The sequence below is a fragment of the Temnothorax americanus genome, unplaced genomic scaffold (genome assembly GCF_048541705.1).
Source record: "Temnothorax americanus isolate GAGA-0224 unplaced genomic scaffold, ASM4854170v1 Scaffold3, whole genome shotgun sequence".
Lineage (NCBI taxonomy): Eukaryota > Metazoa > Arthropoda > Insecta > Hymenoptera > Formicidae > Temnothorax > Temnothorax americanus.
The window spans coordinates 7,201,676-7,228,157 of NW_027509442.1; the positions used below are offsets into that span (position 1 = coordinate 7,201,676).

A 26,482-nucleotide genomic window follows, 5' to 3' on the forward strand; every position below is an offset into this window, starting at 1 on the left:
TAACTTACAGGATTGGTATAGACACAGGTTCATTAATCTGACTTTTAATTCTAAAAAACGTAAAATAATTTATTGATCAGCTATAGAAGTCTATAAATCTCTCTGAACACACGTGTTTTTATTTGGAAGCTTCTCGCAGCTAAAGCTAACCCGACAGAGGTGGACAGAGGTCTCCACTCCTTCCTGTCGACCCGACTTTTAATTATACAGGCTGTTGGGTGGCAGTGTGGTCTTGTTTGAAAGCCAGCTCGTATAACTCATCCGAGGAACCGGGTTCGAGTCCACCCGATCACAGGAATTTTTATATTTCAAACTGCACCCCCCGCACGAGTGGGGCTTGTGCGGAGAAACTGATGGGCTATCTGGCTATCTTCACCAATTTTCGCCTGATTCTTGCATGTGTTCTCGTCGCATTTACACGATGGACACACGTGTTGCACTCATTGATGTAATAAGATCTCATTACATCATGGTTGTACTCTTTGAAGCAGCCGCAGACTTTTGTAGTGCATACACGTGTGCTTTCACGCCCACGAATTAAATTTGAAATTGGTCGTCAACTTTAACGCTAAATATCTTGCTTCGCAGGGCAGACCGCCGCATTTTTCTGCCAGATTCTTTCGTTTCGCGTCAAAACGCGTCGAATGAGCATACGTTTATTGATATTCGAGGTGCAGCGCGTATTCCAAATAATTACCCTTTTTTTCGTTTGTGTAACAAAGGTGTAATGTGAAATATAAAATTCACAGATTTATAAATGGCAGAGTTCAAGAGTAATTCGGATGCTGCGGAAACAGCAAGTGGCGCTTCGGACACCACATCTAGAATGGAAGACCAATCTGCGGAGGAAAGAAAGATACCGTGCATCATCGTACTTGGAATGGCTGGTGCTGGAAAAACCTCATTTGTCTCTGGACTTGTTTCTAGGTTGTATAATGTAGGAAAGCCATACGTCGTTAATTTAGATCCTGCTTGTAAAGAAGTTCCGTATCCTGCTAATATAGGTAAAATAAACTTAATTAATATAAATAGCGATAAGAGTAACGATAAATCACAGTAACCTACTATGCGGTGTGAAATATAAGTGTACATTATGATAAACATTATTATTGTTATCATTTGCTTTCAACGGAGCTATATTTCCTTTCAGATATAAGGGATACTGTAAATTATAAAGAAGCGATGAAACAATATAAGCTGGGCCCAAATGGTGGTATAGTTACGAGTTTGAATCTTTTTACCACAAAGTTTCATCAGGTTATCGAACTTGTTAACAAAGCCAGTAAAGAGCACAATTATGTAATTTTTGACACACCGGGACAAATTGAGGTTTTCACATGGTCGGCTAGCGGCTCGATTATAACAGAAGCATTAGCATCTCAGTTTCCAACCATCGTTGCGTATGTGGTAGACACCGTGAGAAGTGTTAATCCTGTTACATTTATGTCCAACATGTTGTACGCTTGCTCTATACTTTATAAAACAAAATTGCCTTTTATCGCGGTCATGAATAAGGTAAATCAATTCTCTTTATAACTGTATCATGTATGTTTTTACAATTTAGATACAATCACTTGACGCGTCACTAATGTATTTCAGATCGATATTGTTGAGCATAGTTACGCAGTCGAATGGATGCACGATTTCGAAGCTTTCCAAGAAGCACTCGACAAGGAAAGCGGTTATATCAATAATCTTACGCGCAGCATGTCACTTGCACTAGACGAGTTTTATAGTCATTTGCAATGCTGTGGCGTTTCCGCAGTAACGGGTGCTGGAATTGATGAATTTCTGAAACTGGCTGAAGCTGCCGTAAAGGAATATGAAACGTAAGTGTGTGTATTGCCATATATATTTTGAAAATATATACAAATTGCTATATCAATGACAGTAGATCACATTTATACGATATATCTTATTGAATTATGGGTTCCTAAAACGAGTTATTACCGTGTCACCTCCTTCATACTCCTTCGCTCAACCTTTAATTTTCAAATCATCCTCTTACAAAACCAAAACGTACGTGGGCTGGGGCCGAAATTGAATCTAAAAAACTAGTCGACTACAAACGAACCGCTCTTACACAGAGTCACGTGTCACCCCGTATATTTATTTATAATTTATGATACAAGTGTTTTATTTTTACAGGAGTTACAAAAAAGATTGGGAAAAACTTAAGATAGAGAGGGAAGCTCAACGAAACAAGACGGAGAAGGAACAATTAGAAAAGGCTAGTAAAAAAACAATTGGAGAAGCTGTAGCTTTCGTGACGACGGTTAACGATGGTCGCGACACTTCGGAAATCTATCTGAAGCACGCATGTAACGAATCGAGCGAAGACGAAGACGGAACGGAAAACAATTTCGAGGAAAATGAAGTTGAAGAAAAGAAAGATGAAGTGTCATTTAGAAATTTCTTAGAGAGACATCAAATGGACCAAGCTAAACGAAGGAGTAATCAGGAGTCCGAACCTGATACAAGTAAAAATTGATTATCATTTTAATTTTTTTACAAATTCCTTGAAAAATAAATTAATAAAAATTGCATTTTAAAAATTTGTTTTCGTTAAAAAATTTCTCGCCTCATTTCTATTATAAAATAAACATCTTTTATTTAAACTTTTAATTTTTAACACCGATATTTTTTCCTATATGTACACTGGAGAGATCCTACGATTACAACGTGTATTTGTCAGTAGACACTAATCGTCGTTATATTAAATAATTAAACGTAATTTATATATATAATTTAACAGATATATAATATCGTTGTAATTTTACATCATAATACAAATACTGTTTAAAAGAAAATCGAGATCAGTTCCAGGCTGATTTCACTGAGCGTTTTGAACGTTCAAGTGCGAGCTGCGTTTATCCATCGTAGCACCGCGCCAAGGTAAAGAGATCGTTTTGCGTTCGGACGATGTATCTGTCTTTATAGGAACAAACGGCGAATATTTTATATTCCGTTCTACGGTAAGTTTCCGATTCGGAACATTGCTGAATTCAATCTCGTACAAAACGGGAACTGAAACATACACAATTATTAATATTTTAAGACGTTTAAAACATCATACAAAATATTTAACATCACATATAACATTTGACGCGTATAAACATCGTTGACATTATCAAAATCATTTTTGACGAAGTTTACCTCAATAAAGAAAGTTTGACACTAATAATCAATAATATTTGTTAAATATATCAAAGTATATTGTATTTACGTAGCAAAATTTTGACATACAAAATAATATGTATTAAAAATTCAAATTATATCCAGATTCTGATGGAACGAAATGCAATTGATTTCAATTGATCTCTATGTATTTACCGAGATTTCTCTCTTCTTAATTTCATTAAACATAGATGTACTTTTGCTAATTTGTCGCAATAATTTAAGCGTTAGGTACTATTAGCGATAAAAGATTTAGAAATTTTATCGGTATAAGCCTGATGAGAAGATTATTGATTATTCTTTAAGAGCTCATATATCGATGAGAAAAATAACGCAAATTTTTTGAACAATTTAATATACTCTGGTATAGATAATCAAGGTCAATTTCAATATTTATTATACCTGTATCTTCTTGAGAGTTTCTTATCCGTTTTAGAGTATTATTTTTTGTTGCGATCAGTTTTTTTTCCTCCTCGTGTTCCCGTCGATATTCTTGGATAATTTGTTCCAAAGTTTTAGTCAAAGCCAACTATCGGGAATTTCAAATTATAACGTAAATATAAGTATTATTGCCATATTATTGCCAAGAAGTCGTAAAATATTTTGAGATAATTAAGCAATTAATTAATATCATATATTATATATTAAGCAATTAGTTTTAATAAATATTAATATCAATTCAATTTTCGTATAAATTTTTTTTCTCACACTACAGCAGCACGAAAAAAAGGGTGTTGTGCGTATAACTCGTATTCAACGAATATACCTGGCATAGTTTTAAGCGAGACAGATGATTCTCTTCCGAACGCGATTTCTCTTCCGGTCGCGGGTTCTCCTCCGCACCTTTCGCCTCTTTTTCGTGCTGCGTGCACCGGCCCTTGCCGCCGGCCTTCCGGCACACCTCGGCCAGCAGGTCCATCCGGTCGGCGCGGAAGTTTTCGTGCAAGAACTCGTGCACGTGCGGGTTGCAGGAGGTGCATACCGGGTCGCGGCCGTGGCAGGTGACCTTGCGAAAGCCGTAGAGGTTCAGCTGCCTGATGAAGCTCGTGATGTTGCTCGTCTTGAAGATCGGCCGGCGCGCGTCCAGGTACTCCGCTTGGAATCTATCGTAATCGAGCAGTATCGTGTTGCCGTTCGCGCCCCACCGGATCGCCCCGGTCTCGCATTCGTTCACTATCCGCCAGAGCTTCTGCGGGAATCGCATCGACTGCAGCACGCAGTCCTCGTACATCCTCGCGGCGGTCATCGCTGGGGAAAATTCAGGAAAAATCGGGGCCCTGGGATCGAACGGCGGCCGGCCGCCCGTCGCCGCCGCGCGCGCGAATCGTCAACGTCAACGGCGCGTTTCGAACGTTCCGCGTCCCGTCCGGGTTTTGCGTTTGTGTTTTGTCGACTCCTGAGTCCCCCCGGCCCCCCGGAGCCACCTTCGAAACAAATGACCGTCGTATCACGGCAACAACGATCCAAGATCCAAGCGACTCCCGCGCGCGTACTTTACTACTTCGCCCTGGCCTATGTTTGAGCAGCCTGCTCGACGACCATCCATCAATAATAATAAGAAGAAGAAGGCTCCCTACGTTTACGCGAGCGTTACTTTTGTAGTGCCTTCGCGTAAACGAGTGAATTATCGTAAGTTACTACAGAAGTAACGCTCGCGTAAACGTAGTTAAAACGGGTATGCGTATCGAAGGATCTCGCCGGCCGAGAACCGACTCATCTTTTTACGTTTTTAAATCTGCAATTTTTTTCCTGGTCTCGAACCGTTTCCTACGATAGTTTTTAACGTTTCTTTATCGTTCTGTGGACAAAAATCCACTCGGGCTTATTGCAATTTTTTCCTCGTTCACTGAAGTTGGCTCTTGTTAACGCAGTAGCGAGTAGACTGTTCTACTTTATGAGAAATGGGATATAAATCGCGTGACCTATCTTCACGTGAATATGTGTATTGAAAAAAGTATTTAATACGTTGTGTGTGTGCACGAAGTGTAAATTTTTTAATAAAAATCATTTTTACAATACTATTACTATTTATAATTATCATACACTAGAAATAGACTTTTACGTAAAACTATCGAGAATACTTTCTATTTACATTTCTCAGTAGCTACTTTATAGATTTCGCAAAAGGAGATATATATATATCGATATATAAAATCCCGAGTAATAAAAAATTTTACATGTATCGTTGTGCTCAATAAGCGCAATATATATGATTTCATTAGTTTGATCTTAACGGTTACTTTTTATCATCACTTTATTCTACTTATTTATTATCTTTAATATTGATATTACGCTTTAGAAACATTAATGAAATAGTTAATTCTATCGTAAAAATGACATTAATACTATCTTGTGGACGTGCATTTGAAAGCATTGATATTTCAAGCTTTCGTATACATTCTTTATATGTAACACATAATTTATATTTTTTGATGATTCAATGATGATTATTACGCGGCGGGAATCCGTGTGCTATAATTATTCATTTGTACCATGGATTAGGGCTTTCACTTTGTTAACGATTAACCAGTTACTTAGCCGGTAAAAAAAGAATGTAAAATCAATTTACACATTAGTTTAATATTTTGATTGAATTGTAATGTATAACATCGTCTACGTCGTAGATGTTGGATGGATTATGACCTACATTTTTTTATTGTAAAAATTTTCTCCGCATAGATCTCAAATGAGTCGAATTACCGTAAAAATTTTTCGATTAATTAGAAATTAATCTTAGCAAAAATGCCTGCAGAAAAATCAAGTAAAAAAAATTGACTAAAAAATTTAATATAGAGAATTTTAATCGTGTTTAATTATAAATATATATTTGAAATTTGAGAAACTGTAAAAATCGATTTCAAACTTGTCGAAGGAACTTAAAAATTTAGTCTATTTATATATTTATATATAGACGCTGGACATAGCGATGCTATGCTTTTATTATTCCGCCAGATAATAGTGACGAGGACTATGTGCTTTATACTTTTAACTCAATTTTGTGGTATAGACAGTAATAGAGTAAGCTGTGCACTTCACGACCAGAGAATATTACTGATTTTTATTGTCACTTCACAGGTGTTCGATAGGCTTCACACTTTCTCGTTTTATCCCTCACGCATATCGCGCTCGGAGCAACTTTTCGAGGTTGAAATTCAAAAGTTCTTTCACTGTTACGAATGTATCAGTCAGACAGAACTGGAAGAGCCTGCAGATACTCGCGAGGGATCGCAGGTGCCGGAAGCAAATAGCCGTCCGGATCCAAAACGTCCGGGGTACGCAGCAGCACCGGGCCTTGCGGCGGTCTGGGCAGCGTCCCTTGCCGGGTCAGCTCGGCCTGCGTCTTTTCCAGCCTCTCCAGAATGTCGGGAAACTTGATTCGTTCCCGTGGCTCGAGTTTCCAACAATCGTGCATTAATTGGCAAACGATGGGCGGGCACTCGTCCGGCGGGACAAGCATCGTTCCTTGAAGTATGAGTTTCACGACCTGGAACAATCGTCGAAGAAACACGTTCGAAGTCTCCGGGCGAACTGATAAAAAGAGAGAAATATTGGCGTATGCTGCACGTCTGACCTCCTCGTTACTGAATCCATAATACGGCTGCTTTCCGAATGAGTAAACTTCCCAAAGGACAACGCCGAAACTCCATACGTCGGTCTCTAAGGTAAATCGTCCGTACACCACGCTTTCCGGTGACATCCATCGTACTGGCAACAGACGCGATCCTCCAATCTGAAGAAGTCACGTTAATTATAATTATTATGTAAAAGTGTAATGAAGAGAGAGAGAGAGAGAGAGAGAGAGAGAGAGAGAGAGAGAGAGAGAGAGAGAGATTTGTGTGTGTATAAGTATATACACATTAAATTTCTAGTAGAGTACTCAGAAAATATTTGAACATTTGATCCAGGTTCGAGTCGACTTACTATTAGAAATAAAATACTCTTGTTTTTCGAGGTACTGATAGAAGGTTTGAATCTATTTGTAAGATATTTAATCCCATCACTATTAATAATTAATAACATCCATGTCAAAGAAACTGAGAAGAGTGAATTATAATATATATACGAAATCTCTTCTCTCAAAATGGATACTAATTTATTTAAAAAAATATTCACCTTGTAATAGTCGCAAGTGTAAATATCTCGCGACATGCCGAAATCGGCGATTTTCACCGCTAAGCCTGAGCCCACCAGACAGTTTCGACACGCTAGATCACGATGCACGAATCTTTGCGCCGACAGATACGTCATGCCGGCCGCAATTTGAATCGAGATCCAGTATAATGAGTCCTATAAACAAATGACACGTCATTCTCGAGTTGTTTCTACCGATAAAAAATTTCGCTAGAATAACGTTACACGAGTGATAATATAAAGACGCAATGCCGCGTTTCGGATGGGAGAAACGCTAACTTAATGTCACGCAAACTCGCGCGCGCACAATGAATCACAATTCACGAGAATTTATATGACGACTCGCGATTGAACGCGAAACTTCACCGCGTATATATTCTGAAACGTTATCGCAAAATTTTCCTAACTAATTATCGGCTGTGATACGCGATACCTTCGTTAATGGTTGCAGTCCAGATTTCGACGATCCGAACTGCAAGGAGTTCGCCCGTAGGACCTCGGCGAGGTCACCGTACGGCATATACTCGAACACCATCCACGGATTGTTCGTCGCGTCTCGTAGTACCATGCCCTTCAGGGATAGAATGTTCGCGTGGCTGAACGTGGACATGATGTCCACTTCGCGCATAAAGTCCTGCTCGGTTTCGGGCGTGGCGGTGTCCTTCAGGACTTTTATAGCGACAATTTCCTTCATATCTCCGTTGTACCACTCGCCTGTAAAATTTTTGAAAGATCTAACGTAATATAAAACGAGTAAATTAAAAAAGTATGAGAAATTTATTTCGTAGTATTGTAGCTTGCTAATTTTGACTTCGGGAGAAAAGAATCGATAAACTGTCCCTTGATTAATTTTATTTTTATCTATACAAAATATAATTTTACCTTTGTAAACCTTTCCGAAACATCCTTCGCCGATGTCGTGCAGGAATATAAGACTTTCACGTTGTATTATCGGAACTCCCGGAGACGTGCAGGTGAAATATTGAGGATTAGACGTGTACTTGTGCGCTAATAATAGTCCCTTCTTCAGGTTTATTGGCGTTCCCTGATAAAATGTGACGAACAAGATAATTATTTCAAATAAGTAATAATATGCAATTATTGAAAGAATCCTCCTATTAAGATAATAGAAAAATAAGTTCGAGATAAATTTACTTTTAAAATATATAGAGTTTAAAAGTATAGCATAAGTTGTGTTTAGAAAGAGGCAAAATTTTCCCAGAAGAACGCATGAAAAATACAATGCAAATGTGTACAGCGCTGTTTATGCATTTCAGGATGAACACGTTTCGACGAAGGATACGGCAACTTACGTCTAGTGGGCTTCTTTGCGACTTGATGCTGTAACTCCGTCTTCTCACGCCGTACACGACGCTCAGTAAGAGTACAATTACCGCGACGAAAGCAACAGCTACTCCTATGATTTCAGGTACCTTGTATTTCAATCCCTCTAATACCTGTCGCGTCGATTTTAAATAATTCATTACGCTTGTAAGTAGCTCGTATAAACAATGGCACTTATTCCAGCTATCGAAATTTATGTAAAACTTCAATTCTGGCAAGCAGTAAATATACCTGCTCAGCTTCCGGAAGCGCGTTCGTGCTATTTGTGCTGTTGTTCCCGCTTGGAGGTATCATTATGTTGTGTATAGGACGAGGCGTTAGAGAAACTAAAAAATTATTTTATTACATCACGTCATATTAATTGTAAATGCTAGCTGATTTGATCTTTATCGCAATAATTTTTGCTACCGACTAGGTTTCTGTATATTAATTAATCATCATATCTCTAAGTCACTCTCGACTTTTCAATCGCTAATCACTGTGGCGAGCTATTTTTATATTTATCTAAAATTGCTCATCTCCCGTAGTAAAACTTCTTATAAAAGAGTAGTCGAGTAGCTTTACCGATTAGACGATTCGGACATCGTAAATCCGATGTTGGCAGCGACAAGTCGTGAGGACACACGCATTTCGACGTGTTATCCGGGAAGGGATAACAGGCCGCTTCTTTTCCGCAAATTTGCGGATGATCCTTGCACGCTTTGATCTCGGAGCCCCCGTAGTCCGGGGGCAATTGCACTATTACATCTGGCTGACGTTGATTGGAAGCCGTCACTGATAAATCTGCAATAAGAAGACCATTTGTTCTTTAGATCTTATGCTCTCCTTCAGTGCCACAGTGGCGGATCTGTATTTTCAGAAGCCTGAAGCTATATTATAAAATATTAAAGAATTAAAATATTAACAAGATAGTTAAAATATAATTTAATTACGTTGAGAAGATAATATCTTCACGTCGCTCTTGAAGCAAAAAATTGTGTATTGAGCCAATTGTTAACAGAATTGAGTATCTCTACAGTCTCTTTATTTAACGAAATGACTATAAATGAACATGTCAACACAGAAAATCCATTTTTAAACAAAAACTCGATATTTGCGTCGAAGCCTCCAGCTTCGAATGGCTCGCATTGAGATAAAACGTATAAAAAGATGAAAGATATATTATTATATTTTAAAATGTAATTTAATGTATAGGAACAAACGTTTCTCTACGGGGAACGTGGTGGATCGACCGTTGCCGTCGCCGCGGTGGCGGTCGTGCCGGGAAGCAAAAGAGATCGCCGTCGCAGATCCGCGGGACCGTCGCAAACGGCCCGTAAAGGGCGGCCAGGGAAGAAAAAGGGCCGCATATTTGGATTGGGCACAGGAAGATAGAGACAGTGAAGGCATTCATTTGGTAGCTCTTGGAGCTTGTAACGGGTCAAAGCGTTATCTCTGCGGTCAGCGCTCCCCGACAACGAGTCTCGCTATGTGTACCTATTATCGCCCCGTATTCCGTGCCCGCGCCGAAGTATCTCCATTACGAGATTTCCCGCATTTACGAGATCGACCGTTTCTCGGCGCGAGATCGATCTTGCCGTGCTCTCGACGACGCCGCCGCCGCGCACGGCACGGTTCGTTATTCGAAGTATAACGTAAGATGTAACATAAACGAGTTAACGATTCGTCGCGTCAGCCTTGGGACGAAGATGCAAGGAGGGAGAAGACGGATCTCTCCTTCGTCGCGAAAGCGCGATGCGACCGCGTTCGAGACGAACGACCATCTCGTTTGACCATCTCTCGAGAGAAGGGCCCGCCGCGTTGCCTCCCGGAGGATCCCGCGGACGAGTTTTGCAATTTATCGAGGATTAATACTCGCTTCGATACCGTCCAGCACAATCAATTATGCCGCCGCAGACATCGTGATTTTCGCATGTACGCTACATTTTATTACTGACCTCTGCTCTTTGCCATCGTATACGCGGCATAGAAAACCGCTATTGGCTCCGCCGGCTGACCCTCGATAGCACGAGTATCGCGTGGCAAAGCTCGCGGAGAGAATTATTTTAGTTTACGCCTTGCGTCCAGTAATTATGATATAACGCCAAATGATTCGCGTAACTCCGTCAGTTTTGTAAGAATTCGACTCGATTAATTTGTTTACCAATTAACTAATCTTAATGACGCTCTCTGATAAATATTTGGTCTTTATCATTGAAGAAAACTTTTAAGGAAAGCCAGTATTATAGTTGCTTTTCTGCAATTTATTATAAAGTGTCTCGATAAATGAGCTTTGAATTAAAATTTGTACGAAAAGGAGATTTATGTAAATTTTTTTGTACGAATTGCAATAAGTTGTTTTCGGTTGTACTCTAGAAGCTCAATGTGCAAAAAGAGGTGTTTTATTTTATAATTGGTTTATACTGTTTATAGAGTCGTCGTTGCCCGTTTGGCTTAAGAAATAATCGCTCTGAAATTGCAAGGAGTACTATCATTTAAAATTCAGACGTGTAGATTCTCAATTCGAATTCTCGACTATGTTAAGCTACTTCGCTGTAGCAACAGCCTATAGTAGCCAAGCTGACGGGTGCTGTTGTCTCAATAGAAACAGTAACAGATTGTAATGACATTCGATCCTAATTGAAATCTATATATTGTCTTTTAAATGTTATGGTTAATGGTAAATTTGGAAATTTCAATGCACGTGCGGTGAGGCACGCGTTTATTTGCACAAATCCAAGCTTTAGGCGTACAGACTACAATAGAGGCATTATACGTGCGGACGCCTCATCCTGCCTAAACGTGCGATTCGTGAAGGGACCGAAAGAGATCGGTGAATATATCGTGGGGCGCTCGTCAAACAATATATAGATACACATAAATATATACAGAATGGAATCTGCAATCAGTATATGAAACGACAGAGATTCCTTATTTAACTTTAAACTTCCTATGGAGAAATATCGAGGAGAAATCGCGAAAGCTTCTTATTTTCTACATTTATTCATAATCTTGTCTTGGTAATTGCACGAGTCTGTTTTATAATTAAGGCAAAATTTCGTTGAAACGCGAACTTTGAATTAAATAAAGATTCAAGTTTTGCTCTATTTACATTCGTTATTACACTGCACTACCAATCTTTACTGCGTATGTGTGTTTGCGATGATTTAATACCAAGTTTATAAAAATATAAAATGTTTGTCTTTTTCTCGCGGCATTACATATGTAATGTAATTATAAAAATTTGTCGATTAGTGCGATATATTATCTTTAACACTGTGAACGCGACAAGTGTGGTTTTTATCTCGAATCGGACTTATCGAAAGGTCGAAAGTGCGCCCGATATTGAAGATAACAGCAAAGGGCAAAAACAGGGTTGGTTTCTAATTTCTTCCCAGAGGAACATTTGTCGAAGGAAAGAGATAAATTTAGTTTAAGCAAGATAAAAAATGGTAGATAAATAGTAGATAAACGTTTCTCTAGTTTCTTTATGTTTTTTTTCGTATAAAGATAAATATATATTTACACAAAAAATACAATACAGAGTAATACATACAATACATTTAAATTAGCATTGTGACGTATAGATAGGATTATATGTTAATAAGTAACGTAAGATGCTTTATCGCAAATAAATATAATTGCCCTATATTGTTAATTGCTAATCGTACAATTTTTGAACATTAGTATTTACGAGACTCGTCGCAAGTTATAAATTTACATAAAACGTTATTTTAATTTATTATTTAGGTAATTTTATAAATACTCCAAATTTTCTAAATTCTTATAGAATATTGAGCAGAAATAAATATTTCTAGGTCATTATACGCAGATATGATTATACCGATTCGTCATTAAATCGCTTAATTTATTCCTAGAATATCGTAGTCACTCTATTTCTTATCTAACACAAGCTAAAACATTTGAACATTAGTAATGCGCTATGCAAGCAAAATTTGCGATAAAATAGAAATAGAAACATATATAAATATACCAACCGAAAATTGTCTGAAGTAGCATTATTTCACGAAACGTTAATGTAATTCTTATCGGTTTAACGGTTTATAAATAATAACTGCAACGTCGAATACACAATTTGTGAAGTAATTACGTGTATCGTTTTCACTGATTATAGTAGATTCTTGGTACTTTACGCAACGGGCCTAATTGAATTCGATACATATTAGATGACTCTTGTTCCACGAATCTATTAACTCAACGAGACGCGGAACAAGCTACCGTGTGTATTCAGATTCCTCAAAAGAAGCTTTCAGGATTTCTCCAACGTAAGCAAACGCGTATGTCAAAACAAACTTTCAAATCTTTATAAGCATTTAATTGCACACAGAAAATATACAACAATAAAAATTGTTTATAAAAAATATATTTTTCTAAAAAAAAAAAAAAAAAAAAAAGAATTGCATAATTTTTTCCGCATCAGATATATAACGCATTATAATTCCTGTTTCTCATATTAATGAAAATTACATTTTTAATGTCTTAATATTTTTGTAGAAAAAGACATTTATATATCGGATTGGCAAGGAAAACGTGTCCAAATTTAATGCGGTAAAACATGACAGATTATCTGCCTGTGCGAAATTTGCGCGCATCTTACCTGTTCGCATTTTTGTAAAGGAGAGGCCTCTTTTCCTCGGCATTCTTCTTCCGATATATCGTGTGCGTCTGTGCAAGTGAACGACGAAACCACCCTCGCCGGTCGGAGAAAATAATTCCTCGCACTCGTTTGCCGCACTTTGCACTCTCTCTCCTTTGCTACGAAGCGGCAATTACCATCGACGTGCTAATTGCATCGGCATTACTTTGGCGAGAGAGGTATTGCCGCCCCTATAAACGTCACGTCGAACCTCGATATCCATGGACCAAGGTCTTATTAAAAAAAAAAAAAAAAAAAAAAAATCCGAGAAACTGCCGTGGAGAGACGATAGTCGCGACGATATGACAAATCACGTTTCTCGCATCTCCTCTCTATCTTTCTTACTTCGCCTTACATCATACGCGCCATCACGTGACACATAATAAGATATCGACTAATCTTCGCATTTTCGTTTTTTCTCTACATTCCCGATCTGAATTCGCGTACATCCGTGTCTCAAATTCCTCCGCGGACTTCCGTCGTCGGCTTTTTCCCGTGATCCTGGCCGAGATCGGTCGCGAAGTGACGGCGGGTCATATTGTTTTGGAGAACGGAAGTTCTTTCGAGCACTCTTTCCGTAGGTATAGGAACGGCGGACGGGGCGTGGGTGGGTGCCGAATAAGCCTTGAGCCGGAAGCCGAAACCTCGGCGCGACACCCGGCCTGGCCTCGAACGGGTTAAACGGCGTAGGTGGAGGCCGGGCGACGGCGAGTGAGATGTATTCTCTCTTCGATGAACGCTTAACCGAAACTGAAGAACGAAGAACCGCGAACCGCCTTCGAGACTCCCTCGCTTTGCGCTACGCGCGCACGGAGCTCGCGTGTGAGCGCGTAAAGCGCATCACGCACACATGCACGCGCGATCGGGATTTACGCGAGATTTTAACTCGGTTCATCATCGTCTTGTCGGTCCGACCTACGCTATCGGAGAGAGAGACGGTGGTTCATCTTAAGCCTCCGAATTTCTTAAAGAAGGGTGCGTCTTCGTCCTCCTCCTCCTCCTCTTCCTCCTCCTCCTCCCCCCGTCACGCGGCTCGCACCTGACACGTTCCAAACCGTCCACCTACGCGTTCGCGTGAATATCATTGCCGTATGTTACGAAAAATGACAGAAGTTTATGCCGTGAAGATATAGAGGTTGTTTCGGTGACCTCCTCCTTGTTAAATTCGTAGTGGTCAAATTATATTCAATTTGAGTAATTTTTAACCATTTCTAAAAGGTTGCCGCACCTGCTGCTCCTCTACTCAATATTCGTTAATTTAACTAAACTAGTCAAGTTAAAATAATATCGTTTTGTGTTAAAATAATGAATTTTGACACACATGATAGTTAAAAGTAGCAAAATGTTATTTAAATCAAGGTATTCATTTAAATTTCATATTTTAATATTTTACAGTGCTCAACGTGCGAGAGACAACAGCCGAAAAAAATGGACGTTGCTTCGAGGCAATCTTGGCGATTCGTCGAAATTAGCTGTTGGTTGTTTTAAGACAGCGATTTTCCTGGGAAGATATTGGGTTATTTTATCTGGAGATGGGTAATTAATTCGTCTGTGCAGATGCGAATACGCGCGTCATATCAATACGCGTTGTCTGTAACACGCTGACGCTATCGCGACTGCTTATCGTTTATTTATTCTCAATCGAAGAAAACACACGTCACACAGATATTCCATCTAATTACTTTTTTTTTTCTAAATTCGAAATGTATAGTGCATTCGTGGCAGCTGAATGAAATGAGAATCGAATCATCGTTTTGTAATCAGAACCGTCAGAATGTGGAGTAATCTTTTGATTTATAACTTGATCGCGAACAATCTAATTTGCTTACGTCGGCAAGTCAATCATTAAGTAACGATCTTGAAGTTTTATTTATTTTTGTTTTGACCATTGCGTTTCCGTTCCGTTTTAAATGACGAATTAAATTCTCGATGAGAAACGGTGACTCTTTGCAATCGGACAGTTTAATTAAAAGGACGTGAAAAATCGATTTTTTTAACTTTTTTTTTTGTTACCAGTCGGCGCATTATATAACCATGCTATATATTTAACTTGAGAAGATAAATAAATTTAATATTCGCTATCGCGATCAGCTTGATACACTATTGCCTAACGAACTGCCACCTCCCACTCCTTCTTGGCGAACAACCCGACTTTTCAGCTTCCGATCGTGATAAACAAGTCGACTCGAGAACACGAATCCGTACAGAAAGTCATGTGTATTCTCAATGTGTGCCTGCCCGTGTCCCGATGAACGCGTAGATCTGCAGTACACACGCGTGCTCGAGTACCGAAACTTGTCAGAAATCAGTTATCAACGTAATTAACGTACGTTGCTCGATATCTCGAGCTAACAATTGGGAAGAAATAAATACTATATCATTTAAATATCTTCTATTATCTTGACGAGTTTAAAAATAATTTTTTAAAACTTTTATCACATAATTTCTCTTTTTATTCGGCGCAATTTTCTAATTTAAACACTTTTTTGAAAAATATTTTTAACATTAAAAAAAATAGGAAATGTTAAACGACACTTTATTATTCACCTAAACATTCTTACGGAAATCAACACCATTTGTGTTGCAGTGCACAATTATTTTATATGTTTGATTTGATATGTTAAAACAATTTTGTACAAGATTTTCAATAATTAACAGTTTTTCACACTGGCGCGCGCATTTGGCGACTTTTTTTACCTTTTTTTAAAATACAATGCATTTTTTAAAATACTTCGAGCTGACAATTGAGAAGAAATCTGCACCCGCACAACAGACCGTTTAATATTTGAGATAAACTAAAGCGAATTTCTCTGTATTTGCGTACCTACTTTAAAATCACGATACTTTGTGGTTGTGTTAATATATATTTCGAATACAAAGAGGAGAAATCTAAAACTGCCAAATTTTATATTTTATTTTCTAATTTGTCCATTTTTTTTCCTTGCGAAGCGCACAAGCGGGAGTTTATTTCTTTCCCTTCGTGAACGGCGACGGCTGATGAAAGGCCGTTTCTGTCAGTACAGGCATAGCGAGATCCGGCCCGAAATAATTTTGAAGGATATTGCCATTCGCGTATATTAGCGTACGATTGATGTCCCTCCCGATCACGTCGAGAGCGTCCCGTTCAACGTCCGGGATCCGCGATCCAGGGGATCGTTAATAAAGCGGGCGGTTTATAGTTCCCGAAGATCAAAACACGTATATACCAAGTAGGCGAGAAACGAGTCGAAACACAAAAGTGAGGCGGGAAATGCGAGACAGGGATAGGGGGAGAGGGAGGGAGATACGTTAAGAGTTTCCGAAGAGCCTCCGTCGGAATGGCGTAAGTGTTGTATATTTACATTGGCGTTACAAGCTCACACCTGGACGCAAGAATAGCGCCGCTCTTCTTCTTCTTCTTCTACTTCTTCTTCCTCGAAGCATTTTCACGCGCCATATACGTCAGACCTGTTTGACAAAAGCTAACGCCCTATATTTTTGTCCCGATGCTGAATTAATACAGTTTATTTCGGTGATTGTGCGGCTTTTCTACGGGAGACAAATGGTTTTTAAACAGAGGAATGATACACCTGCATTCTCATTAATAATGATCCCGCAACCGATGAGATATTACTTATTACGTGGCAAGAAAAATTTCGGTAAAAAATCGTTTGTATAAAAACATGATATAAATAGATAGAATTATATATAGATAAAATATATAGATGTTTTCTTTCTCTTGTATATTCTCTGTTTGTATGTAGTTATGTACAGGGGGGAAAATAATAGAAAGAAATAATTAAAAAGATAATTTTTATTATTATTTTTTTTTAATAAAAATTAAAAGTTGAGGAAACTAGAAAAATTGTCCGTGTATAATCATATATAAATGTGACAATCGTATATAAAATAATTACATATGTTTATACAATATAGAATATTGTATAATCCAATCACGATTTTAGTTTTTGTAAAAAAATAATGCAGTTATTTTTCCAATTATTTTTTAATTATTTCCAGTAATTTTTTAAATATTTCCAGTTATTTTTCTACATATATGGACAGAGATTATATGTAAGAGAGAGAAAATATATATTTTATATATAATTTCATATTTTATATATTTTTATATAGAAAAATTTTTTACCGAAATATATGGGATTTTATCTATGCGATAATTACTTCACAAATTTTCCGAAAAATGAATTCTGTTATAATTTAATAGTATATACTTTTTCTTATGTGATTAACGCAATTATCCAAAAATATGTCGTATCTTATTATTTCAGATAATCTGAAGTATCCGAGATTTTGCGATTAAATTAAGCATCTTCAGAATAAATTTCTTCAGAATTTTATACGAGATAAAATCTATAACAGTTTCAGAGTTACATGCGGTACATGAAAATTTTTTATTTTTTTTTATAGGAGAGGGTGTCGTCTGAAATCATATCGGAAGAAGGGTGAGTTGTTCCGCAGGGTGGTTTACACCCGTCGAACGTTGCGGATTGTCACTCGCGTTTGGCAGCCGAGCGACATAAAGTCGGCATGCGTGCAGATGGCGGCCGTAAGAGGTTGGTCTTTGGTCTAAAAAAATAAAGCGGCGCGGGCACGAAGAGCGGAGATGTTTGTGTTTCCACGCGAGATGGGTGATTCTTAAATGACGAGGAACAACTGGGGACAACTTATATACGTATCTCGGAACAATATGCTACGCGGAATCGGAAAGCGGCGGAAAGTGCCTTTTTTACGGGAAGTCTATGAAAGATAAAAACGCGAGAGGTTCCCCGAAGGGTACATCCGATATGCGATATCGTACATTCGTGATAATGTGCTTGGGAAAATTTGGATAAAGACTTCATGACTAAAAATATTTTATTATTTGCTATATAAAGCGGAAAAAAATTTTTTTTATTACACAAAATTAATAATTAAAGCATTTTAGATTAGAATTATTATCTAAGATTATTTGTTCACACTTTGGTCATCTTCTCGTATGGTTTTTGTCTAATTTCAGTCTGTTTCATAATTTTCTTCTCAATACAGCGTTATTCCGCAAACATGTATAATAATAAGTATATATTATTTGTTCGTATATTTAACGAATAATTAAGAAGTCACGCTATATATTTCCACGTGAGACCAAAAATAGCGCTTTACATGTAAGAGCCGATAGCCATAGTGATAAAAATCTGTCGATAAATATATGCAATACGTATAGATATATTATAATGCATATTGTAATTTTTCACTTTTATACAAAATTTTGATTAAACTGAACGCGACAAAAACATAACATTTTTTGATTTTAAAATTTTCATCGTGTTTTTTTTTAAAAGAATAGTATTTAATTTATAAAATTAAATTTTTAATAAAAATCTTTTTGCGTAAATAAATAAAAGTACTTATTATATATATATATATATATATATATATATATATATATATATAGGGAGCTTTCCAGTAAGCGATACAAGTCGACACTGCGAATGAATAATCTTATACAAATTATTTATTATATATTTTCTTAAATAATATAGGATTTATTGAATTAAAGTATATAATAATAAAAATCCATTTTTTGTTCATTTTTTACTTTTTAGTTACGAGTCTATGTGCAGTAATGCAAAAAGAACAGCGACAATGCGCTATTGCGCTCTGTGCAGCCATGCGATTGGTCAATTTTTCTAGGTTGCAGTCCCCGCGACATTCATGTAAACGGGTCCAGGCAGTGGAGCGCGATAGACGATAGACGTATAGCGTTTCGGAACGCGCCGTCCTCGTTTTCGTGACGATCACCGACGACACCGACGTCTCTCTTCGCGCTCTTTTGGGAACGCGCTGGGAAAAACGTCCGTCGTGGTCCGTGGTCGTGGTCTGTGGTCTGTTCCGTTCTTCGCTCGGCCTCGGCCTGCTCGCTTCGTTGCAGTTTGATATCCCGATCGTGGGGAAAAAAAGACAGGGAATAGCTGAGAAGGTAGCGCGCGCCGAGTCACGGGAGATCCAAGACGGTGCGAACGACGGCAATTGTTACGCGATCGAATGTTGCGTACACCGCACCGAGTGAGAAGTGAGAACCCGTGTCGGCGCGGAACGCAGCTGTCGATGTAGGCTGGCTGGAATAGGTCGCAGGGATCGCAGGTATATCGTAGCGAGAGACGAGGCACACCACCGGGAGGAACGGGAGTTGGAGAGTTCGCGCGACTACGCGAACGTTACATTCACGTGGACAACGTAAACGTAGACGGGGACACGGGAGCCGCGAGCCGCGTGCCGGCGCACATTGATCCCTACGCGAGCACGAGAATTGGTTATCGAAAAAATGGCGGCCGAGGCAATGCTAAATAAGACCCGAATGATGGGGTTTAAGAACAAAGGCAAGGACCAGGAGGTGAGTGTATCGTCGTCGCCACCCGACCGGGTGACAATGGAGTTTCTCGCGCGATCGAAATTATCCGTGGGAGAGCCGAGACGCTCCCACGTTCGGCCGCCCTGCTCGATGCCATTTCCCCCCCCCCTCTCGCGACTCTCGCGCGTGGAGTTTGCACGTTTGCGAGCCTCTGTGCTCCGTTTTCCTCCCGATTTCTCCCTGTCCCTTTTCCTTCCGTATTCCTCTCCTCCTCTTATCCCTCTCGCGCACACACACGTCCGTTCTTTCTTTTACGTTCTCCATACTTCTCTCCCATTGCTGTTTTGTCCCTTCACTTTCCTTCCTTTTCCTTCCCTTTTACTTTTTTTCCCCCTTAATCTATCGTCTCTTGTCTCCTCTCTTGTTCTACTTGTTGCTTCTTTTATAATTTATTGGGTTGCTGGCCGTTTCATAATTACGTTGAAATTACTGTACGATTATGCGTAATCGTTATGTATCGTACTAATTTTGCAATATCATTTTTATTAAGATTTTACCGGGTTATGTACCTTTGTATTCTCAACATTTGCTTATCTATAAGAGGTCAATATGCAGCTATATAAGTTTTTGTACATATTTATATTGAATCACGCGTAAGAATATTTTGACTACAAATATTTTTACCGTGTGCTGCAAGTACGCAAAGCACCACAATTAATATGAATTATTTATCATATCGATTTGAATTAAAGTAAACTTGGCTTTTTTATTTGCCTTAATTAATGAAATTTTATAACACAATTTTATAATTAAATATATATCATTATGGATGAGATATGATTACAATTTAAGAATAAAATGTTTAATTTGGAAAAAAAGGTTGAGAAAACATTTTTATGTGCTTCTAAGTTGTAAAAAAATTTTTAAATAAATTGATAAAGAAAGATTGGTTATTATGAGGGATATAACTCTGTAGATACGTTACGATTGTATATCTTAAAACTAATGTTTATAGGAAATGAGAAGAAGACGTAACGAAGTGACGGTGGAATTACGTAAAAATAAGCGAGAAGAAACTTTACAAAAAAGAAGAAATGTACCTATCACGGATTCAACAGGTAACACATCTAAATGTGAACATAAATGTTGAAACATTGCAGTATTAATGTATATTGTTTTTCCAAATAGATGAGGATGACATTGATAAACAGCTTGCAAAAATCAATTTGGTAGAGTTGGTAGCAAAGGCAGGTAGCGCAGATCCAACGATACAATTGCAAGCCGTACAATCAGCAAGGAAATTATTATCATCCGATCGTAATCCACCCATTGATCCATTGATAGATAGCGGTATTTTACCAATCTTGGTTCGCTGTCTTGAACAACATAACAAGTGAGAAATTTTTTTTTTGAAAGTGTATACGCATATGCGAGTTTGTTTTTGAATATTTTTATCATATTTTTATTAAATTTATACCAAGACGAAGAATTGCACGTAAAATTCACGCGAATAATATTTTTAGGCAACCAAAATCTAGTCTTGACTGTTTAACGGAATTTTCCTTAATTTGATTTTATATCTTTATTATTTGTTACAGTTTGTGTGGAATTTGTCATAATTTTGAAAATATTTTTTCTATAAATCACGTATCAAGCTCTATTTATCTATGTGACTGCGTGGGACGTTTACATGACTATTTTACTAATGTAATGTTTTAGTCCATCATTGCAATTTGAAGCAGCCTGGGCTTTAACAAATATTGCAAGTGGAACATCGGCGCAAACGCAAGCTGTAGTTGCCGCTGGTGCTGTGCCACTGTTCTTGCATTTGTTACTCTCGAGTCAGCAGAATGTATGTGAACAAGCAGTATGGGCCTTAGGTAAAACATCTAATTATAAAAAACGTATTGTTTAAATTATAGGATATGTATAGAGATTTGGAACATATTGTCAAATACATTTTTTATATTTTAAAATATTATATAAAAATGTGCATACATTTTTGTTTATAGGTAACATTATTGGGGATGGTCCAGCACCTAGAGATTATGTTATTAATCTTGGTGTTGTAAAGCCACTGCTAACATTTATTAAACCAGATATACCTATTACATTTCTACGTAATGTAACATGGGTTATCGTTAACTTATGTAGGAATAAAGATCCACCACCGCCAGTTCAAACGATAAAGGAGATTTTACCTGCTCTAAATATGCTTATTCATCATAATGATGTTAATGTAAGTATTTAAATGTAGAAAAATAAAAATATTTAATATTGGAAGAGAGATTCTGAAAGAGCTAATATAATGTTATCTATTTCATTTGATTTAATTGTAGTGAAGTAATTTAATTAATGTTTTTTTATCTTTATATAAATTCAAAAAATCTGCAAAAGTTAATAATTTCATAAAACTTTTTCCATTGCATTTACTTCTAAATATAATGGAGCAAATTTTTTATCAATATATAATTATTTTCAGTTGATTATAAAAATTATAATAATTCCAACAATTTTTTAAATAGATTCTTGTTGACACTGTATGGGCCTTGAGTTATTTAACTGACGGTGGTAACCAGCAAATTCAAATGGTTATAGACAGCGGTGTTGTGCCCCGTCTAATACCTCTTCTTTCGCACAAGGAAGTTAAGGTGCAAACTGCTGCCCTCAGAGCAGTTGGCAATATCGTCACTGGCACGGATGAGCAAACACAAACTGTTTTAAATTGTGACGCTCTTTCGCATTTCCCCAATTTATTGACTCATCCAAAAGAGAAAATTTGTAAAGAAGCGGTCTGGTTTCTTTCAAATATTACTGCCGGTAACCAATTTCAAGTTCAAGCAGTTATAGATGCAGAACTTCTACCACTCATTATTCGTAATTTAGCAAAGGTAAGCATGCAGTTTTATGTAAATAAAATGTATATTGTTACATATGCGATATTTATTACTTACGCTTTGTTTTTATAGGGCGAATTTCAAACACAAAAGGAAGCGGCATGGGCCATTAGTAACCTTACGATAAGCGGTAATAGAGATCAAGTGTCACGGCTTATAAAGGAGGGAGTTATCGGCCCATTTTGTGATCTTTTGTCTTGTAAAGATACTCAAGTTGTACAGGTGGTATTGGACGGCATACATAATATGCTTAAACTTGCTGGCTCACAAGTTGAAGACTTAGCAAACATGATTGAGGAATGTGCCGGTAAATATGCTTTATTTATTTTATATAATGAACTTGTTTTTTCTTACATTTTTTTATATATGTAAGAAGAGTGTAAAAACAATAAAATAAATGTACATACGTGTTTATATATATATTTTTATTTATTTAAAGGTTTGGATAAAATTGAGGCATTGCAAAACCATGAAAATGTAGATATATACAAACTAGCATATGACATCATCGAGCAATACTTTTCAGAAGAGGTGAGGCATTATACCTTTAAATAACATTAATATGAATTTTATTCTTACATATAATTATATAATTGATTTTCAGGCGGATGACGCACCATTGGCATCGCACGACGGAGCTTTCGAGTTTGATCAGACGACGAGTATCCCGAGTGAAGGTTTTAAATTCTGAGAGGGTCTCCACTTCTTATCCGATCGTGCCGTCCCCCGACAAACTCCGACGCGGAGTCATTTTGCTTTCTCCTTCCTATTTCTACATCTCCTTCCTACTCCAATGAAAGCATAGCAATCTGAATTTACTGCTACTGAATCAAGAATTATTGCGTTTGTTCTTACAAACATACAGTGTGATTTATCGACTTTTCCGTATTCGGAAAGACGGAATGAAGCAAAAGACGAAAGCTGGTTATGGAATGAAGGAGTTGGTAACCACCAAATTAAGCATCTCTGTGGACTTTGATTTTTTCTTTCCCTTTTCTTATCTCATGTATGTTACCTTTTTTCTTTTATAATATACGATAGACGCGTATTAGCAGTCTTTAGCTAAGCGCAACTAGTTACATAACGCATGTGAGTAAATTATTCTAGAAGTCGAATAACTTCACAGTAAGGTGTTAAGTTAATGGAAAAAAAGGCTCTTTCTATCGTGCTTGATCATGCTGCTCTCCACTCTAACTCAGGACGAGTCTTGGTTAGCGATATTACTTTTATAAAATAATTCGTGTATATTTTAGGCATGTTAAATTTATAACGATATTGACCACTAAATAAATGAATCAATTGACTACTCTTTGCTAGCATAATTGATAAGTGTGGATATTTCTGTAAGGAGCAGACAACCAATAAAATTTCAACGAAAATTCGGCACAACTTCAACTATCGTTCGATAATTTTATTTCGATTTATATTAGAATGGAATTAGAAGTTAAATGTGCCTGGGCTAAAAAATTCTTGGTTACTATGTAACTTCTAATTATAAACTATCATCTGAAAAAAGTATGTAAACTTTGTAAATAATCCTGATCTGCAATTATACATTTTTTTATTTAACACTATACATATATATAATTAAGATTCTTCTTTAAATTCTATCGTGGGATCTACAAACGAGTGTATGTCATCTGCATACAGCTCCTCTGGAAGCGATTCTTCGGTGATACTTGGTAGATACGTAGGGAAATTTGGCGCTGTTTTATGTTTCCTCAGAGGAAGTACTGTATCAAACATGTAACAATAAGTATTGATTTCGCCAGGTATATTATGTCCCTGAACCCAAATCACGTTATACTTCGTGTTTATTCGTAAAATCTAGAAACAAAGCATCAATCACATTATTGGGGGGAAAAAAAAAAAAAAATTAGTAAATGAACCTATAAAAAAACGAATGGTAAATTTCATAAATCTCAAATTTCAGGATAGATGTAAGATTTTTCTTGTTTTTTAAATATATATATATATATATATATCTTTTATTAGAGATATAAATTTACTTACTCGAACACCTCTGATAACGCGCCACCTATTACCCATGTGTCCAGGCATTTTAGTGCCAGGCATGACTCGGGCTTTCGTTCCACCTGACCCGATGTTTCCAGGTCGTCTGTGAGTTTTGGTCACGCCGTGACTGGCAGGCATCCCATGAAAGCCCCATCGTTTCATGACACCTTGGAATCCACGATCAATCCTAATGGAATTCACATGTTTCAACTTTTCGCAAGTTAAGATTAATATTAAATTTATACGATTCTGTTTTTTTTTTTTGTAAAGCAACACATGTAGTACAATATAACAAGATACAAAATTATTTACGTTTTCGCACGGATATCGACGACTTCCCCTGGTTTAAAATGTGTGGCGAATAAAGGAGTTCCTGGTTGTAATGCTGCTTCCGGTGATATTATAAATCTCCTTAGTACACGTTTTGGCATAACTCCAGCATCGTTAAAAATACCGTAATATTCTTTAGTAATCTACGTGCGAAAAGATACCCGTCAGTTTTACATATCAGAATAGGAAAATTTATTAGATGTAACTTTTCAATTACGTACAATTTGCGGATCTATATTTTCTGCCCCTACTACGAGACATCCGCGTTTCTTTTTGACTTGTCTCGTGAGTACACGGCTTTTTATTGGAAAATATTTCTCCGGCGGTATGTATTTTACCACTTCGTTATCGACAACCTGAATTAAAGCATAGAATTATAGTTGCAGAATAATAGGGAATATTCAAATAAAAATAATAGTGGTGTTGCTTGTGTATTAAAAATCAAAGCTGGTCCATTTACCTGAAGCAACGTCGACGTGACCTTCTTTCCATTTTTCAACCATAACGGATAGACCCCTATTTTCTTGGCAATTAAACCAGTACGTTGCATATCTTTCTTCCACTCTACGGTAGGCTCGATCGGATCTATTTTCAATGGAGAAAGTTTCATTCCAAATCCGATAGTGGACGAGCCATGTTTATCTTGAACCACTTCGTCAAGAAACTGCTTATTATCTTCTGTTAGCCGCTCATTGTACAACTGCAAAAGTTTTTTTAAATATAAACTTTGTACCATATATATGCATATTCTCTGTACTTGAGTATCACGTAAATAAGAATAAATTATTTGTATACTGATCACGTACGACACGTTCTTGTTTTGGAAGCCACTCTGGATGACGGTATCTAGGTTTAGGTAAATATCTTTTTGTGTCCCGTTTTGGGACGGATATCATGTCGATACTGCAAGTAAAAATACGAATTGTTATGAAGATTTATATATATATATAAGTCTACATTTATTTGTTATATTATATAGAAGTATGTACATAAGTAAACATTTCATCTCTATCGCTTAATTTTGTTCAGTTTAGTGAGTATACTTGAGTAAACTCTTTGCTTTGTATATCTAGTATATTCAATTTGCTCGTCTTAATCAATTTTGTATCATAATAATTGCAAGCTTGAAATAAATCAAGGCAATTGATGAAAGATTGCATCTTTAAAATGGTGTTTTTGCTTATTTGTTTAATAATAAGAATTCGTGTGTGTCGTACGATACTTTAAAAGAGTTCATACAAATTTCAATGAAACGTCAGATACATGGGTCTAAATAATAGTTCCGCACGTGTGAGGCGGAGCAACTCTGTGTCCTGGAAAGGCGCTACGAAACGACAACAAATCGACGGCATACCTTTGTTTTAGGCATTTGTGAAAAAGTTGAAGTCCGTTAATCGTCTTTAGAAGCGATGTCATTGTTAGCGCATCAATCTCACAACTGTTTTTCCAAATTTACAGATATAAAATAACCTAACCTAAAAAGGCAAACCGAAGACACACGGTTTACGCACGAATTATAGGTTATAGATTGAAATGTCGACCAATCGCGCGTTTAGTACAAAGAACGCATCAATGTGGCGGTCTTTACATTAGGATTAGACACGCGATTGGTTAACGCCCTAA

General features: G+C 37.2%; 5 protein-coding genes and 1 long non-coding RNA gene across 10 annotated transcripts; 3 read left to right on the forward strand and 3 right to left on the reverse strand.

Annotated features, from left to right (window-relative positions):
- The first annotated feature begins 49 nt into the window (after positions 1-49).
- Positions 50-3,860, forward strand: LOC143900260 (GPN-loop GTPase 1). 2 transcript variants are annotated; one of them, XM_077411391.1, is made up of 6 exons: positions 50-448; positions 589-671; positions 750-1,004; positions 1,151-1,515; positions 1,600-1,829; positions 2,149-3,860. In XM_077411391.1, exons 3-6 carry the CDS (start codon positions 758-760, stop codon positions 2,489-2,491), a joined length of 1,185 nt encoding a protein of 394 aa, XP_077267517.1. In that variant the 5' UTR covers positions 50-448; positions 589-671; positions 750-757; the 3' UTR covers positions 2,492-3,860. The 2 variants fall into 2 exon arrangements, with proteins under 2 accessions (XP_077267517.1, XP_077267518.1); XM_077411392.1 differs by having other exon boundaries at positions 50-363; positions 624-671.
- Positions 2,790-5,006, reverse strand: LOC143900270 (uncharacterized). The gene is made up of 3 exons (XM_077411414.1): positions 3,944-5,006; positions 3,580-3,706; positions 2,790-3,027 (listed from the first exon to the last, which is right to left on the reverse strand). Exons 1-3 carry the CDS (start codon positions 4,421-4,423, stop codon positions 2,834-2,836), a joined length of 801 nt encoding a protein of 266 aa, XP_077267540.1. The 5' UTR covers positions 4,424-5,006; the 3' UTR covers positions 2,790-2,833.
- Positions 5,007-5,153: 147 nt separating this feature from the next.
- Positions 5,154-14,552, reverse strand: LOC143900248 (high affinity nerve growth factor receptor). 2 transcript variants are annotated; one of them, XM_077411362.1, is made up of 9 exons: positions 13,250-14,552; positions 9,217-9,435; positions 8,884-8,978; positions 8,622-8,765; positions 8,191-8,353; positions 7,742-8,022; positions 7,291-7,464; positions 6,749-6,907; positions 5,154-6,661 (listed from the first exon to the last, which is right to left on the reverse strand). In XM_077411362.1, the coding sequence occupies exons 1-9, from the start codon at positions 13,290-13,292 to the stop codon at positions 6,359-6,361; spliced, it is 1,581 nt and encodes a 526-aa protein (XP_077267488.1). In that variant the 5' UTR covers positions 13,293-14,552; the 3' UTR covers positions 5,154-6,358. The 2 variants fall into 2 exon arrangements, with proteins under 2 accessions (XP_077267488.1, XP_077267486.1); XM_077411360.1 differs by lacking the exon at positions 13,250-14,552 and adding an exon at positions 9,855-10,558.
- On the forward strand, positions 6,699-17,849 carry LOC143900275 (uncharacterized). Of its 3 annotated transcripts, XR_013257744.1 has the most exons (4): positions 6,699-6,839; positions 8,586-8,737; positions 14,684-14,824; positions 17,696-17,849. It is a non-coding gene; the product is annotated as an uncharacterized LOC143900275 (long non-coding RNA). The 3 variants fall into 3 exon arrangements; XR_013257745.1 differs by lacking the exon at positions 14,684-14,824; XR_013257743.1 differs by lacking the exon at positions 17,696-17,849 and having other exon boundaries at positions 14,684-17,112.
- A 1,249-nt stretch (positions 17,850-19,098) lies between these two features.
- On the forward strand, positions 19,099-24,371 carry Kap-alpha3 (karyopherin alpha3). Its single transcript, XM_077411377.1, has 9 exons — positions 19,099-19,658; positions 20,632-20,734; positions 20,805-21,009; positions 21,336-21,496; positions 21,629-21,855; positions 22,142-22,507; positions 22,586-22,820; positions 22,953-23,044; positions 23,118-24,371. Exons 1-9 carry the CDS (start codon positions 19,590-19,592, stop codon positions 23,202-23,204), a joined length of 1,545 nt encoding a protein of 514 aa, XP_077267503.1. The 5' UTR covers positions 19,099-19,589; the 3' UTR covers positions 23,205-24,371.
- Mrpl3 (mitochondrial ribosomal protein L3) lies at positions 24,058-26,402 on the reverse strand. Its single transcript, XM_077411409.1, has 7 exons — positions 26,214-26,402; positions 25,666-25,762; positions 25,320-25,559; positions 25,081-25,215; positions 24,842-25,002; positions 24,527-24,716; positions 24,058-24,340 (listed from the first exon to the last, which is right to left on the reverse strand). The coding sequence occupies exons 1-7, from the start codon at positions 26,273-26,275 to the stop codon at positions 24,101-24,103; spliced, it is 1,125 nt and encodes a 374-aa protein (XP_077267535.1). The 5' UTR covers positions 26,276-26,402; the 3' UTR covers positions 24,058-24,100.
- Between the last annotated feature and the right edge of the window lie 80 nt (positions 26,403-26,482).

Bases quoted from the DNA above. Each gene is read 5' to 3' on its own strand.
- Kap-alpha3 (XM_077411377.1), top strand. From the start codon at position 19,590: ATGGCGGCCGAGGCAATGCTAAATAAGACCCGAATGATGGGGTTTAAG. The intron at 19,659-20,631 runs GTGAGTGTATCG...TAATGTTTATAG, and splicing joins ACAAAGGCAAGGACCAGGAG to GAAATGAGAAGAAGACGTAA. The intron at 22,821-22,952 runs GTAAATATGCTT...ATTTATTTAAAG, and splicing joins CATGATTGAGGAATGTGCCG to GTTTGGATAAAATTGAGGCA.
- LOC143900260 (XM_077411391.1), top strand. From the start codon at position 758: ATGGCAGAGTTCAAGAGTAATTCGGATGCTGCGGAAACAGCAAGTGGC. The intron at 1,005-1,150 runs GTAAAATAAACT...ATTTCCTTTCAG, and splicing joins TCCGTATCCTGCTAATATAG to ATATAAGGGATACTGTAAAT. The intron at 1,830-2,148 runs GTAAGTGTGTGT...TTATTTTTACAG, and splicing joins GCCGTAAAGGAATATGAAAC to GAGTTACAAAAAAGATTGGG.
- LOC143900248 (XM_077411360.1), bottom strand. From the start codon at position 10,041: ATGCCTTCACTGTCTCTATCTTCCTGTGCCCAATCCAAATATGCGGCC. The intron at 8,979-9,216 runs GTAAAGCTACTC...ATAATTTTTTAG, and splicing joins ATGTCCGAATCGTCTAATCG to TTTCTCTAACGCCTCGTCCT. The intron at 7,465-7,741 runs GTATCGCGTATC...ATTTGTTTATAG, and splicing joins GACTGCAACCATTAACGAAG to GACTCATTATACTGGATCTC.
- LOC143900270 (XM_077411414.1), bottom strand. From the start codon at position 4,423: ATGACCGCCGCGAGGATGTACGAGGACTGCGTGCTGCAGTCGATGCGA. The intron at 3,707-3,943 runs GTATATTCGTTG...AATTCCCGATAG, and splicing joins CTCGCTTAAAACTATGCCAG to TTGGCTTTGACTAAAACTTT. The intron at 3,028-3,579 runs GTATAATAAATA...TGTATGTTTCAG, and splicing joins AAACTCTCAAGAAGATACAG to TTCCCGTTTTGTACGAGATT.
- Mrpl3 (XM_077411409.1), bottom strand. From the start codon at position 26,275: ATGACATCGCTTCTAAAGACGATTAACGGACTTCAACTTTTTCACAAA. The intron at 25,216-25,319 runs GTAAATGGACCA...GCTTTAATTCAG, and splicing joins TCACGTCGACGTTGCTTCAG to GTTGTCGATAACGAAGTGGT. The intron at 24,717-24,841 runs GTAAATAATTTT...GAATTCCATTAG, and splicing joins GTCGATATCCGTGCGAAAAC to GATTGATCGTGGATTCCAAG.